The 14,656-nt window shown below is 55.5% G+C and overlaps 1 protein-coding gene across 1 annotated transcript in view; it reads right to left on the bottom strand.

Moving 5' to 3' along the window:
• The window catches only part of LOC140396817 (adhesion G protein-coupled receptor A2-like), a 300,618-nt gene that overhangs the window by 75,124 nt on the left and 210,838 nt on the right, over positions 1–14,656 (bottom strand). Inside the window, 1 exon segment of the mRNA XM_072485571.1 lies at positions 5,950–6,021. Within this exon segment, the coding sequence (XP_072341672.1) occupies positions 5,950–6,021 (72 nt within the window).

Below are 14,656 nucleotides of genomic sequence, written 5' to 3' on the forward strand. Positions count from 1 at the left end.
CATGGGGAGTGTGGGGTTGGTACATGGGGAGTGTGGGGTTGGTACATGGGGAGTGCGGGGTTGATACATGGGGAGTGTGGGGTTGGTACATGGGGAGTGCGGGGTTGGTACGTGGGGAGTGTGGGGTTGGTATGTGGGGAGTGCGGGGTTGGTACATGGGGAGTGCGGGGTTGGTACATGGGGAGTGCGGGTTGGTACATGGGGAGTGCGGGGTTGGTACATAGGGAGTGCGGGGTTGGTACATGGGGATTGCGGGTTGGTACATGGGGAGTGTGGGGTTGGTACATGGTGAGTGCGCGTTAGTACATGGGGAGTGCGGGGTTGATACATGGGGAGTGTGGGGTTGGTACATGGGGAGTGCGGGTTGGTACATGGGGAGTGTGGGATTGGTACATGGGGAGTGTGGGTTTGGTACATGGGGAGTGCGGTTTGGTACATGGGGAGTGTGGGGTTGGTACATGGGGAGTGCGGGGTTGATACATGGGGAGTGTGGGGTTGGTACATGGGGAGTGTGGGGTTGGTACATGGGGAGTGCGGGGTTGGTACATGGGGAGTGTGGGGTTGGTACATGGGGAGTGCGGGGTTGGTACATGGGGAGTGTGGGGTTGGTACATGGGGAGTGCGTGTTGGTACATGGGGAGTGCGGGGTTGGTACATGGGAGTGCGGGGTTGGTACATGGGGAGTGTGGGGTTGTTACATGGGGAGTGTGGGTTGGTACATGGGGAGTGCGGGTTGGTACATGGGGAGTGTGGGGTTGGTACATGGGGAGTGTGGGGTTGGTACATGTGGAGTGTGGGGTTGTTACATGGGGAGTGTGGGGTTGGTACATGGGGAGTGCAGGTTGGTACATGGGGAGTGTGGGGTTGGTACATGGGGAGTGTGGGGTTGGCACATGGGGAGTGCGGGTTGGTACATGGGGAGTGTGGGGTTGCTACATGGGGAGTGCGGGGTTGGTACATGGGGAGGGCGGGTTTGGTACATGGGGAGTGTGGGTTTGGTACATGGGGAGTGTGCGGTTGGTACATGGGGAGTGCGGGGTTGGTACATGGGGAGTGTGGGGTTGGTACATGGGGAGGGCCGGGTTGGTACATGGGGAGTGTGGGGTTGGTACATGGGGAGTGCGGGTTGGTACATGGGGAGTGTGGGGTTGGTACATGGGGAGTGCGGGGTTGGTACATGGGGAGTGTGGGGTTGGTACATGGGGAGGGCCGGGTTGGTACATGGGGAGTGTGGGGTTGTTACATGGGGAGTGCGGGGTTGGTACATGGGGAGTGCGGGTTAGTACATGGGGAGTGCAGGGTTGGTACATGGGGAGTGCGGGGTTGTTACATGGGGAGGGCGGGGTTGGTACATGGGGAGGGCGTGTTGGTACATGGGGAGGGCGGGGTTGGTACATGGGGAGTGCGGGTTGGTACATGGGGAGTGTGGGGTTGGTCCATGGGGAGGGCCGGGTTGGTACATGGGGAGTGTGGGGTTGTTACATGGGGAGTGCGGGGTTGGTACATGGGGAGTGCGGGTTAGTACATGGGGAGTGCGTGGTTGGTACATGGGGAGGGCGGGGTTGGTACATGGGGAGGGCGGGGTTGGTACATGGGGAGTGCGGGTTGGTACATGGGGAGGGCGGGGTTGGTACATGGGGAGTGCGGGTTGGTACATGGGAGTGTGGGGTTGGTACATGGGGAGTGTGGGGTTGGTACATGGGGAGTGTGGGGTTGGTACATGGGGAGTGCGGGGTTGGTACATGGGGAGTGCGGGGTTGGTACATGGGGAGGGCGGGGTTGGTACATGGGGAGTGCGGGGTTGGTACATGGGGAGTGTGGGGTTGGCACATGGGGAGTGCGGGGTTGGTACATGGGGAGTGTGGGGTTGGTACATGGGGAGTGCGGGGTTGGTACATGGGGAGTGCGGGTTGGTACATGGGGAGTGCGGGGTTGGTACATGTGGAGTGCGGGGTTAGTACATGGGGAGTGCGGGGTTGGTACATGGGGAGTGCGAGATTGGTACATGTGGAGTGCGGGGTTAGTACATGGGGAGTGCGGGGTTGGTACATGGGGAGTGCGAGGTTGGTACATGGGGAGTGCGGGGTTGGTACATGGGGAGTGCGGGGTTGGTACATGGGAAGTGCGGGGTTGGCACATTGGGAGTGCGGGGTTGGCACATGGGGAGTGCGGGGTTGGTACATGGGGAGTGTGGGGTTGGTACATGGGGAGTGTGGGGTTGGTACATGGGGAGTGCGGGGTTCGTACATGGGGAGTGCGGGGTTGGTACATGGGGAGTGCGGGGTTGGTACATGTGGAGTGTGGGGTTGGTACATGGGGAGTGTGGGGTTGGTACATGGGGAGTGCGGGGTTGATACATGGGGAGTGTGGGGTTGGTACATGGGGAGTGCGGGGTTGGTACGTGGGGAGTGTGGGGTTGGTACATGGGGAGTGCGGGTTTGGTACATGGGGAGTGCGGGGTTGGTACATGGGGAGTGCGGGTTGGTACATGGGGAGTGCGGGGTTGGTACATGGGGAGTGCGGGGTTGGTACATGGGGAGTGCGGGTTGGTACATGGGGAGTGTGGGGTTGGTACATGGTGAGTGCGCGTTAGTACATGGGGAGTGCGGGGTTGATACATGGGGAGTATGGGGTTGGTACATGGGGAGTGCGGGTTGGTACATGGGGAGTGTGGGGTTGGTACATCGGGAGTGTGGGTTTGGTACATGGGGAGTGCGGTTTGGTACATGGGGATTGTGGGGTTGGTACATGGGGAGTGCGGGGTTGATACATGGGGAGTGTGGGGTTGGTACATGGGGAGTGTGGGGTTGGTACATGGGGAGTGCGGGGTTGGTACATGGGGAGTGCGGGGTTGGTACATGGGGAGTGTGGGGTTGGTACATGGGGAGTGCGTGTTGGTACATGGGGAGTGCGGGGTTGGTACATGGGAGTGCGGGGTTGGTACATGGGGAGTGTGGGGTTGTTACATGGGGAGTGTGGGTTGGTACATGGGGAGTGCGGGTTGGTACATGGGGAGTGTGGGGTTGGTACATGGGGAGTGTGGGGTTGGTACATGTGGAGTGTGGGGTTGGTACATGGGGAGTGTGGGGTTGGCACATGGGGAGTGCGGGTTGGTACATGGGGAGTGTGGGGTTGCTACATGGGGAGTGCGGGGTTGGTACATGGGGAGTGCGGGTTGGTACATGGGGAGTGTGGGGTTGGTACATGGGGAGTGTGGGGTTGGCACATGGGGAGTGCGGGTTGGTACATGGGGAGTGTGGGGTTGCTACATGGGGAGTGCGGGGTTGGTACATGGGGAGGGCGGGTTTCGTACATGGGGAGTGTGGGTTTGGTACATGGGGAGTGTGCGGTTGGTACATGGGGAGTGCGGGGTTGGTACATGGGGAGTGTGGGGTTGGTACATGGGGAGGGCCGGGTTGGTACATGGGGAGTGTGGGGTTGGTACATGGGGAGTGCGGGTTGGTACATGGGGAGTGTGGGGTTGGTACATGGGGAGTGCGGGGTTGGTACATGGGGAGTGTGGGGTTGGTACATGGGGAGGGCCGGGTTGGTACATGGGGAGTGTGGGGTTGTTACATGGGGAGTGCGGGGTTGGTACATGGGGAGTGCGGGTTAGTACATGGGGAGTGCGGGGTTGGTACATGGGGAGTGCGGGGTTGTTACATGGGGAGGGCGGGGTTGGTACATGGGGAGGGCGTGTTGGTACATGGGGAGGGCGGGGTTGGTACATGGGGAGTGCGGGTTGGTACATGGGGAGTGTGGGGTTGGTCCATGGGGAGGGCCGGGTTGGTACATGGGGAGTGTGGGGTTGTTACATGGGGAGTGCGGGGTTGGTACATGGGGAGTGCGGGTTAGTACATGGGGAGTGCGGGGTTGGTACATGGGGAGGGCGGGGTTGGTACATGGGGAGGGCGGGGTTGGTACATGGGGAGTGCGGGTTGGTACATGGGGAGGGCGGGGTTGGTACATGGGGAGTGCGGGTTGGTACATGGGGAGTGTGGGGTTGGTACATGGGGAGTGCGGGGTTGGTACATGGGGAGTGTGGGGTTGGTACATGGGGAGTGCGGGGTTGGTACGTGGGGAGTGTGGGGTTGGTACATGGGGAGTGCGGGTTTGGTACATGGGGAGTGCGGGGTTGGTACATGGGGAGTGCGGGTTGGTACATGGGGAGTGCGGGGTTGGTACATGGGGAGTGCGGGGTTGGTACATGGGGAGTGCGGGTTGGTACATGGGGAGTGTGGGGTTGGTACATGGTGAGTGCGCGTTAGTACATGGGGAGTGCGGGGTTGATACATGGGGAGTATGGGGTTGGTACATGGGGAGTGCGGGTTGGTACATGGGGAGTGTGGGGTTGGTACATCGGGAGTGTGGGTTTGGTACATGGGGAGTGCGGTTTGGTACATGGGGATTGTGGGGTTGGTACATGGGGAGTGCGGGGTTGATACATGGGGAGTGTGGGGTTGGTACATGGGGAGTGTGGGGTTGGTACATGGGGAGTGCGGGGTTGGTACATGGGGAGTGCGGGGTTGGTACATGGGGAGTGTGGGGTTGGTACATGGGGAGTGCGTGTTGGTACATGGGGAGTGCGGGGTTGGTACATGGGAGTGCGGGGTTGGTACATGGGGAGTGTGGGGTTGTTACATGGGGAGTGTGGGTTGGTACATGGGGAGTGCGGGTTGGTACATGGGGAGTGTGGGGTTGGTACATGGGGAGTGTGGGGTTGGTACATGTGGAGTGTGGGGTTGGTACATGGGGAGTGTGGGGTTGGCACATGGGGAGTGCGGGTTGGTACATGGGGAGTGTGGGGTTGCTACATGGGGAGTGCGGGGTTGGTACATGGGGAGTGCGGGTTGGTACATGGGGAGTGTGGGGTTGGTACATGGGGAGTGTGGGGTTGGCACATGGGGAGTGCGGGTTGGTACATGGGGAGTGTGGGGTTGCTACATGGGGAGTGCGGGGTTGGTACATGGGGAGGGCGGGTTTCGTACATGGGGAGTGTGGGTTTGGTACATGGGGAGTGTGCGGTTGGTACATGGGGAGTGCGGGGTTGGTACATGGGGAGTGTGGGGTTGGTACATGGGGAGGGCCGGGTTGGTACATGGGGAGTGTGGGGTTGGTACATGGGGAGTGCGGGTTGGTACATGGGGAGTGTGGGGTTGGTACATGGGGAGTGCGGGGTTGGTACATGGGGAGTGTGGGGTTGGTACATGGGGAGGGCCGGGTTGGTACATGGGGAGTGTGGGGTTGTTACATGGGGAGTGCGGGGTTGGTACATGGGGAGTGCGGGTTAGTACATGGGGAGTGCGGGGTTGGTACATGGGGAGTGCGGGGTTGTTACATGGGGAGGGCGGGGTTGGTACATGGGGAGGGCGTGTTGGTACATGGGGAGGGCGGGGTTGGTACATGGGGAGTGCGGGTTGGTACATGGGGAGTGTGGGGTTGGTCCATGGGGAGGGCCGGGTTGGTACATGGGGAGTGTGGGGTTGTTACATGGGGAGTGCGGGGTTGGTACATGGGGAGTGCGGGTTAGTACATGGGGAGTGCGGGGTTGGTACATGGGGAGGGCGGGGTTGGTACATGGGGAGGGCGGGGTTGGTACATGGGGAGTGCGGGTTGGTACATGGGGAGGGCGGGGTTGGTACATGGGGAGTGCGGGTTGGTACATGGGGAGTGTGGGGTTGGTACATGGGGAGTGCGGGGTTGGTACATGGGGAGTGTGGGGTTGGTACATGGGGAGTGTGGGGTTGGTACATGGGGAGTGTGGGGTCGGTACATGGGGAGGGAGTGTTGATACATGGGGAGGGCGTGTTGGTACATGGGGAGGGCGTGTTGGTACATGGGGAGGGCGTGTTGGTACATGGGGAGGGCGTGTTGGTACATGGGGAGGGCAGGGTGAGGGGTTCCGCACTGCCATAGTGTCCACTCTCCAGTACAATGAGAATCACTCACAGTCGTTTGAGGGCCGGAAGCCCCTGGAACGCTCCGGGTTGGATGGTGCTGATCAGATTGTTCTTTAGGTCCCTGCAGAAAGAAAAGACACGGAACAAATCAGCTGTGACCCCTCCCAAAGCCAGCAGCTCTCTTCAATGCCACCTGCGCCAGCAACCCAAATGTCTGCTTCCTGCTTCGGTGTGGGATTCTACGCTGTACGCGTCCCCACCCCCTCGCAGTGTTTTGTGTTAAAACTGCTGTCGTTGGGCGAGATTGAACAGTAACTGAAGTAAAACTCTGGCTGTAAAACTGCTGCGGGTTATTAATTCCATGTCACTTCAGAAGGATGCGAGTGATCTTCAGCGGTTTCCTCTGCCCTCCACATTCTCATTGCCAATGAGGACAGATGTTGTCAGCTCTGCTTGGACAGATTGTTGGAGATTCCATCACATCGTTCCTCCGCCCGAGCCGCTCAAACAGACCTTTATATTCCCCTCAATTTTATTGGAATGAATTAGGAGTCTTCAAGCTAAAAAGACAATTTTTGGATTGATTTTTGCTCACATGTTTCCCACAGATTTGACTTTAATTTCTGGAAGTTCCAGGATAACACTGGAGGATTGGAAAGCAGACGAATCTCTCTCCTGACAGCACAACCCATGTTTTCTCTCACATGTCAACTGAGGCCTTCGCCTCTTTCAGTCTTCACAGCATGCTTTACTTTCAGTCTATCGCTTATGTACTTAACCTAACCTGACCTCCGACTGCACTCCGGGACTCCTTAACCTCTGACCCGCTGACCTCTCTAGCTACTGCAGCGCGGTGTCATCAGGATCTGCTCCTGTGTGTGTGTGACCCCCAACACAAGTCCTGGACAGTCTGCTGTCTGGCATTGCTGTGTGACGTTCTCACTGTGCGATCTGCTGCTACAGCTCAGAGGCCGACAGGTCACTCTGTGTCAAACCCTGACCGTAAACGGTGGGCCGGAGGTCACCAGGCGCTGGGGACTGGCTCGAGAGGCAAGCCCATGTCTTCCAGACCGCTCCAGTCTCTGAGACACATTCTTCAAGAATGATCTGATAGAATCTCCAGGAATCTGTCCAACTACAGCTGCTCTTTTGAGAAGAAAAGCAGGTGAATTATCCAGCGTCCTGACCAATATTTAACCCTTAGATTATCCGGCCATTACCTCATTGGAGTAAATACGGTAGCACAGTGGTTAGCACTGTTGCTTCAGAGCTCCAGGGTCCCAGGTTCGATTCCCCGCTGGGTCACTGTCTGTGCGGAGTCTGCACGTTCTCCCCGTGTCTGCGTGGGTTTCCTCCGGGTGCTCCGGTTTCCTCCCACAAGTCCTGAAAGACGCGCTGTTAGGTGAATTGGACATTCTGAATTCTCCCTCTGTGACCCGAACAGGCGCCGGAATGTGGCGACTAGGGGCTTTTCACAGTAACTTCACTGCAGTGTTAATGTAAGCCTAGTTGTGACACTAATTTGTTTGTGGGAGCTTGTTGAGCACTGCATTTCCGACATGACAGCGGCGACCACACTTTAGAAAGTATTTAATTGGCTGACAACTCACTCGGGTTGCACCAGGGGGGGTCCTGATGGTGTGAGGTGTCATCGAAAGGCTAGCCCCCACTTTTGGGAGGTTCAGGAGAGAGATCCCCCTGCTGGGTCGGACTAGCAGGTGAACAGGTGACCGGCAAAGTTGATGTTCACAGCAGGAGGCGGGTGACGGCGGGGCTGGGGGCAGAGGTTAAGAAATCCATTGTCCACGGAAAGCAGATATCCAGATAATGGCAGGGAGGGCCCCTGTTTCCCGACAGCACTTCCGCACACCCTTCTCCCATTACAACCCAGCCGTTCAGCGAGAAGCTAGCGAGAGGGTGGGGCAGTTCCCTCCGCTCCGTAACCAGAAGACATAGGAGCTGAATTAGGCCACTCGGCCCATCGAGTCTACTCCACCATTCAAACATGGCGGATATTTTCTCATCCCCATTCTCCTGCCTTCTCCCCATAACCCCTGATCCCTTATTAATCAAGTAACCCACTCCTGCATCCGGGGAGGGAAGGCAAACGGTTCCTGTTTATCCTCCATCACAGTAAGTGCCTTTCAAATGCAGTCGCTGCTGAGATGCAGGAAACGCAGCAGCCAATTTGTACACAGCAAGATCCCACAGACGGCAATATGATCACATCCAGAGAAACTTTATCAGAGGGGTAAATCGTCACAAGGACATGGGGCAGGAATGCCCTGCCCTTCTTCAAACCACGGGCCACGGGATGTGAGAGACCATCGCAGCTCTGACAGTGCGGCCCCCCCACACAGTTCCAGCCCAGACTCCACACACCGGCCACTAGAGTGTGAGTGAACCTTCTCACTCCCAGGTGAAGCAACTACCCTCCAGCGGCCAGCATAAAGCAGCCACTGAATTAACCTGTTAAATGTCCAACGTGTTCCCACAATGCCGGGTGTTTTTGAGCTTGTAACAGTGTCTGCGGGAGCGGGGAGCAGAGTGTTTGGGAGGCTGCTGAGGGTCAGGATTGCTCCCTTTCCCCTCTCACTTCCTGACACAGATTGTTAATGCTGAACAGAAACAGGACACCCTTTAAAAGCCAGGCTCACCAGCCCTTTAAAGACGAGTTTCAATGACTTCCAATTAAATTTAATGGTCACATTTTCATTGCTATTTCCCCCATGGGATTTATACTTTATTAAACGGTGAAAGTTGATAACTGAGAGCACCTCGAACACTCACAGGGTTCCTGGACGACAGTGTGAGGGAGCTGGATTAACATCAGTAGAGATACAGTCAGTAACACAGGGTGCTGGGGGAGAGGGGTTACTGAGCGACAGTGTGAGGGAGCTGGATTAACATCAGTAGAGATACAGTCAGTAACACAGGGTGCTGGGGGAGAGGGGTTACTGAGCGACAGTGTGAGGGAGCTGGATTAACATCAGTAGAGATACAGTCAGTAACACAGGGTGCTGGGGGAGAGGGGTTACTGAGTGACAGTGTGAGGGAGCTGGACTAACATCAGTAGAGATACAGTCAGTAACACAGGGTGCTGGGGGAGAGGGGTTGCTGAGTGACAGTGTGAGGGAGCTGGATTAACATCAGTAGAGATACAGTCAGTAACACAGGATGCTGGGGGAGAGGGGTTACTGAGTGACAGTGTGAGGGAACTGGATTAACATCAGTAGAGATACAGTCAGTAACACAGGATGCTGGGGGAGAGGGGTTACTGAGTGACAGTGTGAGGGAACAGGATTAACATCAGTACAGATACAGTCAGTAACACAGGGTGCTGGGGGAGAGGGGTTACTGAGTGACAGTGTGAGGGAGCTGGATTAACATCAGTACAGATACAGTCAGTAACACAGGGTGCTGGGGGAGAGGGGTTACTGAGTGACAGTGTGAGGGAGCTGGATTAACACAGATAGAGATACAGTCAGTAACACAGGGTGCTGGGGGAGAGGGGTTACTGAGTGACAGTGTGAGGGAGCTGGACTAACATCAGTAGAGACACAGTCAGTAACACAGGGTGCTGGGGGAGAGGGGTTACTGAGTGACAGTGTGAGGGAGCTGGACTAACATCAGTAGAGACACAGTCAGTAACACAGGGTGCTGGGGGAGAGGGGTTACTGAGTGACAGTGTGAGCGAGCTGGATTAACATCAGTAGAGATACAGTCAGTAACACAGGGTGCTGGGGGAGAGGGGTTACTGAGTGACAGTGTGAGGGAGCTGGATTAACATCAGTAGAGATACAGTCAGTAACACAGGGTGCTGGGGGGAGAGGGGTTACTGAGTGACAGTGTGAGGGAGCTGGATTAACATCAGTAGCGATACAGTGAGTAACACAGGGTGCTGGGGGAGAGGGGTTACTGAGTGACAGTGTGAGGGAGCTGGATTAACATCAGTAGAGATACAGTCAGTAACACAGGGTGCTGGGGGAGAGGGGTGACTGAGTGACAGTGTGAGGGAGCGGGATTAACATCAGTAGAGATACAGTCAGTAACACAGGGTGCTGGGGGAGAGGGGTTACTGAGTGAGTGTGAGGGAGCAGGATTAACATCAGTAGAGACACAGTCAGCAACACAGGGCGCTGGGGGAGAGGGGTTACTGAGTGACAGTGTGAGGGAGCTGGATTAACATCAATAGTGATACAGTCAGTAACACAGGGTGCTGGGGGAGAGGGGTTACTGAGTGACAGTGTGAGGGTGCTGGGGGAGAGGGGTTACTGAGTGACAGTGTGAGGGAGCGGGATTAACATCAGTAGAGATACAGTCAGTAACACAGGGTGCTGGGGGAGAGGGGTTACTGAGTGACAGTGTGAGGGAGCTGGATTAACATCAGTAGAGGTACAGTCAGTAACACGGTGCTGGGGGAGAGGGGTTACTGAGTGACAGTGTGAGGGAGCTGGATTAACATCAGTAGAGATACAGTCAGTAACACAGGGTGCTGGGGGAGAGGGGTTACTGAGTGACAGTGTGAGGGAGCTGGGGGAGAGAGGTTACTGAGTGACAGTGTGAGGGAGCTGGATTAACATCAGTAGAGATACAGTCAGTAACACAGGGTGCTGGGGGAGAGGGGTTACTGAGTGAGTGTGAGGGAGCTGGATTAACATCAGTAGAGATACAGTCAGTAACACAGGGTGCTGGGGGAGAGGGGTTACTGAGTGACAGTGTGAGGGAGCTGGGGGAGAGAGGTTACTGAGTGACAGTGTGAGGGAGCTGGATTAACATCAGTGGAGATACAGTCAGTAACACAGGGTGCTGGGGGAGAGGGGTTACTGAGTGAGTGTGAGGGAGCTGGATTAACATCAGTAGAGATACAGTCAGCAACACAGGGTGCTGGGGAGAGGGGTTACTGAGTGACAGTGTGAGGGAGCTGGATTAACATCAATAGTGATACAGTCAGTAACACAGAGTGCTGGGGGAGAGGGGTTACTGAGTGACAGTGTGAGGGAGCTGGGGGAGAGAGGTTACTGAGTGACAGTGTGAGGGAGCTGGATTAACATCAGTGGAGATACAGCCAGTAACACAGGGAGCTGGGGGAGAGAGGTTACTGAGTGACAGTGTGAGGGAGCTGGATTAACATCAGTAGAGATACAGTCAGTAACACAGGGTGCTGGGGAAGAGGGGTTACTGAGTGACAGTGTGAGGGAGCTGGATTAACATCTGTAGAGATACAGTCAGTAACACAGGGTGCTGGGGGAGAGGGGTTACTGAGTGACAGTGCGAGGGAGCTGGATTAACATTTTAGAGATACAGTCAGTAACACAGGGTGCTGGGGAGAGGGGTTACTGAGTGACAGTGTGAGGGAGCTGGATTAACATCAGTAGAGGTACAGTCAGTAACACAGGGTGCTGGGGAGAGGGGTTACTGAGTGACAGTGTGAGGGAGCTGGATTAACATCAGTAGAGGTACAGTCAGTAACACAGGGTGCTGGGGGAGAGGGGTTACTGAGTGACAGTGTGAGGGAGCTGGATTAACATCAGTAGAGATACAGTCAGTAACACAGGGTGCTGGGGGAGAGGGGTTACTGAGTGACAGTGTGAGGGAGCTGGATTAACATCAATAGTGATACAGTCAGTAACACAGGGTGCTGGGGGAGAGGGGTTACTGAGTGACAGTGTGAGGGAGCTGGGGGAGAGAGGTTACTGAGTGACAGTGTGAGGGAGCTGGATTAACATCAGTGGAGATACAGCCAGTAACACAGGGAGCTGGGGGAGAGAGGTTACTGAGTGACAGTGTGAGGGAGCTGGATTAACATCAGTAGAGATACAGTCAGTAACACAGGGTGCTGGGGAAGAGGGGTTACTGAGTGACAGTGTGAGGGAGCTGGATTAACATCTGTAGAGATACAGTCAGTAACACAGGGTGCTGGGGGAGAGGGGTTACTGAGTGACAGTGCGAGGGAGCTGGATTAACATCTTAGAGATACAGTCAGTAACACAGGGTGCTGGGGAGAGGGGTTACTGAGTGACAGTGTGAGGGAGCTGGATTAACATCAGTAGAGGTACAGTCAGTAACACAGGGTGCTGGGGAGAGGGGTTACTGAGTGACAGTGTGAGGGAGCTGGATTAACATCAGTAGAGGTACAGTCAGTAACACAGGGTGCTGGGGGAGAGGGGTTACTGAGTGACAGTGTGAGGGAGCTGCATTAACACCAGTAGAGATACAGTCAGTAACACAGGGTGCTGGGGGAGAGGGGTTACTGAGTGACAGTGTGAGGGAGCTGGATTAACATCAGTAGAGATACAGTCAGTAACACAGGGTGCTGGGGGAGAGGGGTTACTGAGTGACAGTGTGAGGGAGCTGGATTAACATCAGTAGAGATACAGTCATTAACACAGGCTGCTGGGGGAGAGGGGTTACTGAGTGACAGTGTGAGGGAGCTGGATTAACGTCAGTAGAGGTACAGTCAGTAACACAGGGTGCTGGGGGAGAGGGGTTACTGAGTGACAGTGTGAGGGAGCTGGATTAACATCAGTAGAGATACAGTCAGTAACACAGGGTGCTGGGGGAGAGGGGTTACTGAGTGACAGTGTGAGGGAGCGAGATTAACATCAGTAGAGATACAGTCAGTAACACAGGGTGCTGGGGGAGAGGGGTTACTGAGTGACAGTGTGAGGGAGCTGGATTAACATCAGTAGAGGTACAGTCAGTAACACAGGGTGCTGGGGGAGAGGGGTTACTGAGTGACAGTGTGAGGGAGCGGGATTAACATCAGTAGAGATACAGTCAGTAACACAGGGTGCTGGGGGAGAGGGGTTACTGAGTGACAGTGTGAGGGAGCTGGATTAACATCAGTGGAGATACAGTCAGTAACACAGGGTGCTGGGGGAGAGGGGTTACTGAGTGACAGTGTGAGGGAGCTGGATTAACATCAGTAGAGGTACAGTCAGTGACACAGGGTGCTGGGGGAGAGGGGTTACTGAGTGACAGTGTGAGGGAGCGGGATTAACATCAGTAGAGATACAGTCAGTAACACAGGGTGCTGGGAGAGAGGGGTTACTGAGTGACAGTGTGAGGGAACTGGATTAACATCAGTAGAGATACAGTCAGTAACACAGGGTGCTGGGGGAGAGGGGTTCCTGAGTGACAGTGTGAGGGAGCTGGATTAACATCAGTGGAGATACAGCCAGTAACACAGGGTGCTGGGGGAGAGGGGTTACTGCGTGACAGTGTGAGGGAGCTGGATTAACATCAGTGGAGATACAGCCAGTAACACAGGGTGCTGGGGGAGAGGGGTTACTGCGTGACAGTGTGAGGGAGCTGGATTAACATCAGTAGAGATACAGTCAGTAACACAGGGTGCTGGGGGAGAGGGATTACTGAGTGACAGTGTGAGGGAGCTGGATTAACATCAGTAGAGATACAGTCAGTAACACAGGGTGCCGGGGGAGAGGGGTTACTGAGTGACAGTGTGAGGGAGCTGGATTAACACCGATAGAGATACAGTCAGTAACACAGGGTGCTGGGGAGAGGGGTTACTGAGTGACAGTGCGAGGGAGCTGGATTAACATCAGTAGAGATACAGTCAGTAACACAGGGTGCTGGGGGAGAGGGGTTACTCAGTGACAGTGTGAGGGAGCTGGATTAACATCAGTAGAGATACAGTCAGTAACACAGGGTGCCGGGGGAGAGGGGTTACTGAGTGACAGTGTGAGGGAGCTGGATTAACACCGATAGAGATACAGTCAGTAACACAGGGTGCTGGGGAGAGGGGTTACTGAGTGACAGTGTGAGGGAGCTGGATTAACATCAGTAGAGATACAGTCAGTAACACAGGGTGCTGGGGGAGAGGGGTTACTGAGTGACAGTGCGAGGGAGCTGGATTAACATCAGTAGAGATACAGTCAGTAACACAGGGTGCTGGGGGAGAGGGGTTACTGAGTGACAGTGTGAGGGAGCTGGATTAACATCAGTAGAGATACAGTCAGTAACACGGTGCTGGGGGAGAGGGGTTACTGAGTGACAGTGTGAGGGAGCTGGATTAATATCAGTAGAGATACAGTCAGTAACACAGGGTGCTGGGGAGAGGGGTTACTGAGTGACAGTGAGGGAGCTGAATTAACATCAGTAGAGGTACAGTCAGTAACACAGGGTGCTGGGGGAGAGGGGTTACTGAGTGACAGTGTGAGGGAGCTGGATTAACATCAGTAGAGATACAGTCAGTAACACAGGGTGCTGGGGGAGAGGGGTTACTGAGTGACAGTGTGAGGGAGCTGGATTAACATCAGTAGAGATACAGTCAGTAACACAGGGTGCTGGGGGAGAGGGGTTACTGAGTGACAGTGCGAGGGAGCTGGATTAACATCAGTAGAGGTACAGTCAGTAACACAGGGTGCTGGGGGAGAGGGGTTACTGAGTGACAGTGTGAGGGAGCTGGATTAACATCAGTAGAGATACAGTCAGTAACACAGGGTGCTGGGGGAGAGGGGTTACTGAGTGACAGTGTGAGGGAGCTGGATTAACATCAGTCGAGATACAGTCAGTAACACAGGATGCTGGGGGAGAGGGGTTACTGAGTGACAGTGTGAGGGAGCTGGATTAACATCAGGAGAGATACAGTCAGTAACACAGGGTGCTGGGGGAGAGGGGTTACTGAGTGACAGTGTGAGGGAGCTGGATTAACATCAGTAGAGAATAAAGTACATCACAGGAACAGGCCCTTCGCCGCTCCAAGCCCGTGCTGACCATGCTGCCCGACTAAA

This window comes from Scyliorhinus torazame, chromosome 20, assembly GCF_047496885.1.
Source record: "Scyliorhinus torazame isolate Kashiwa2021f chromosome 20, sScyTor2.1, whole genome shotgun sequence".
Classification (NCBI taxonomy): Eukaryota; Metazoa; Chordata; class Chondrichthyes; order Carcharhiniformes; family Scyliorhinidae; genus Scyliorhinus; species Scyliorhinus torazame.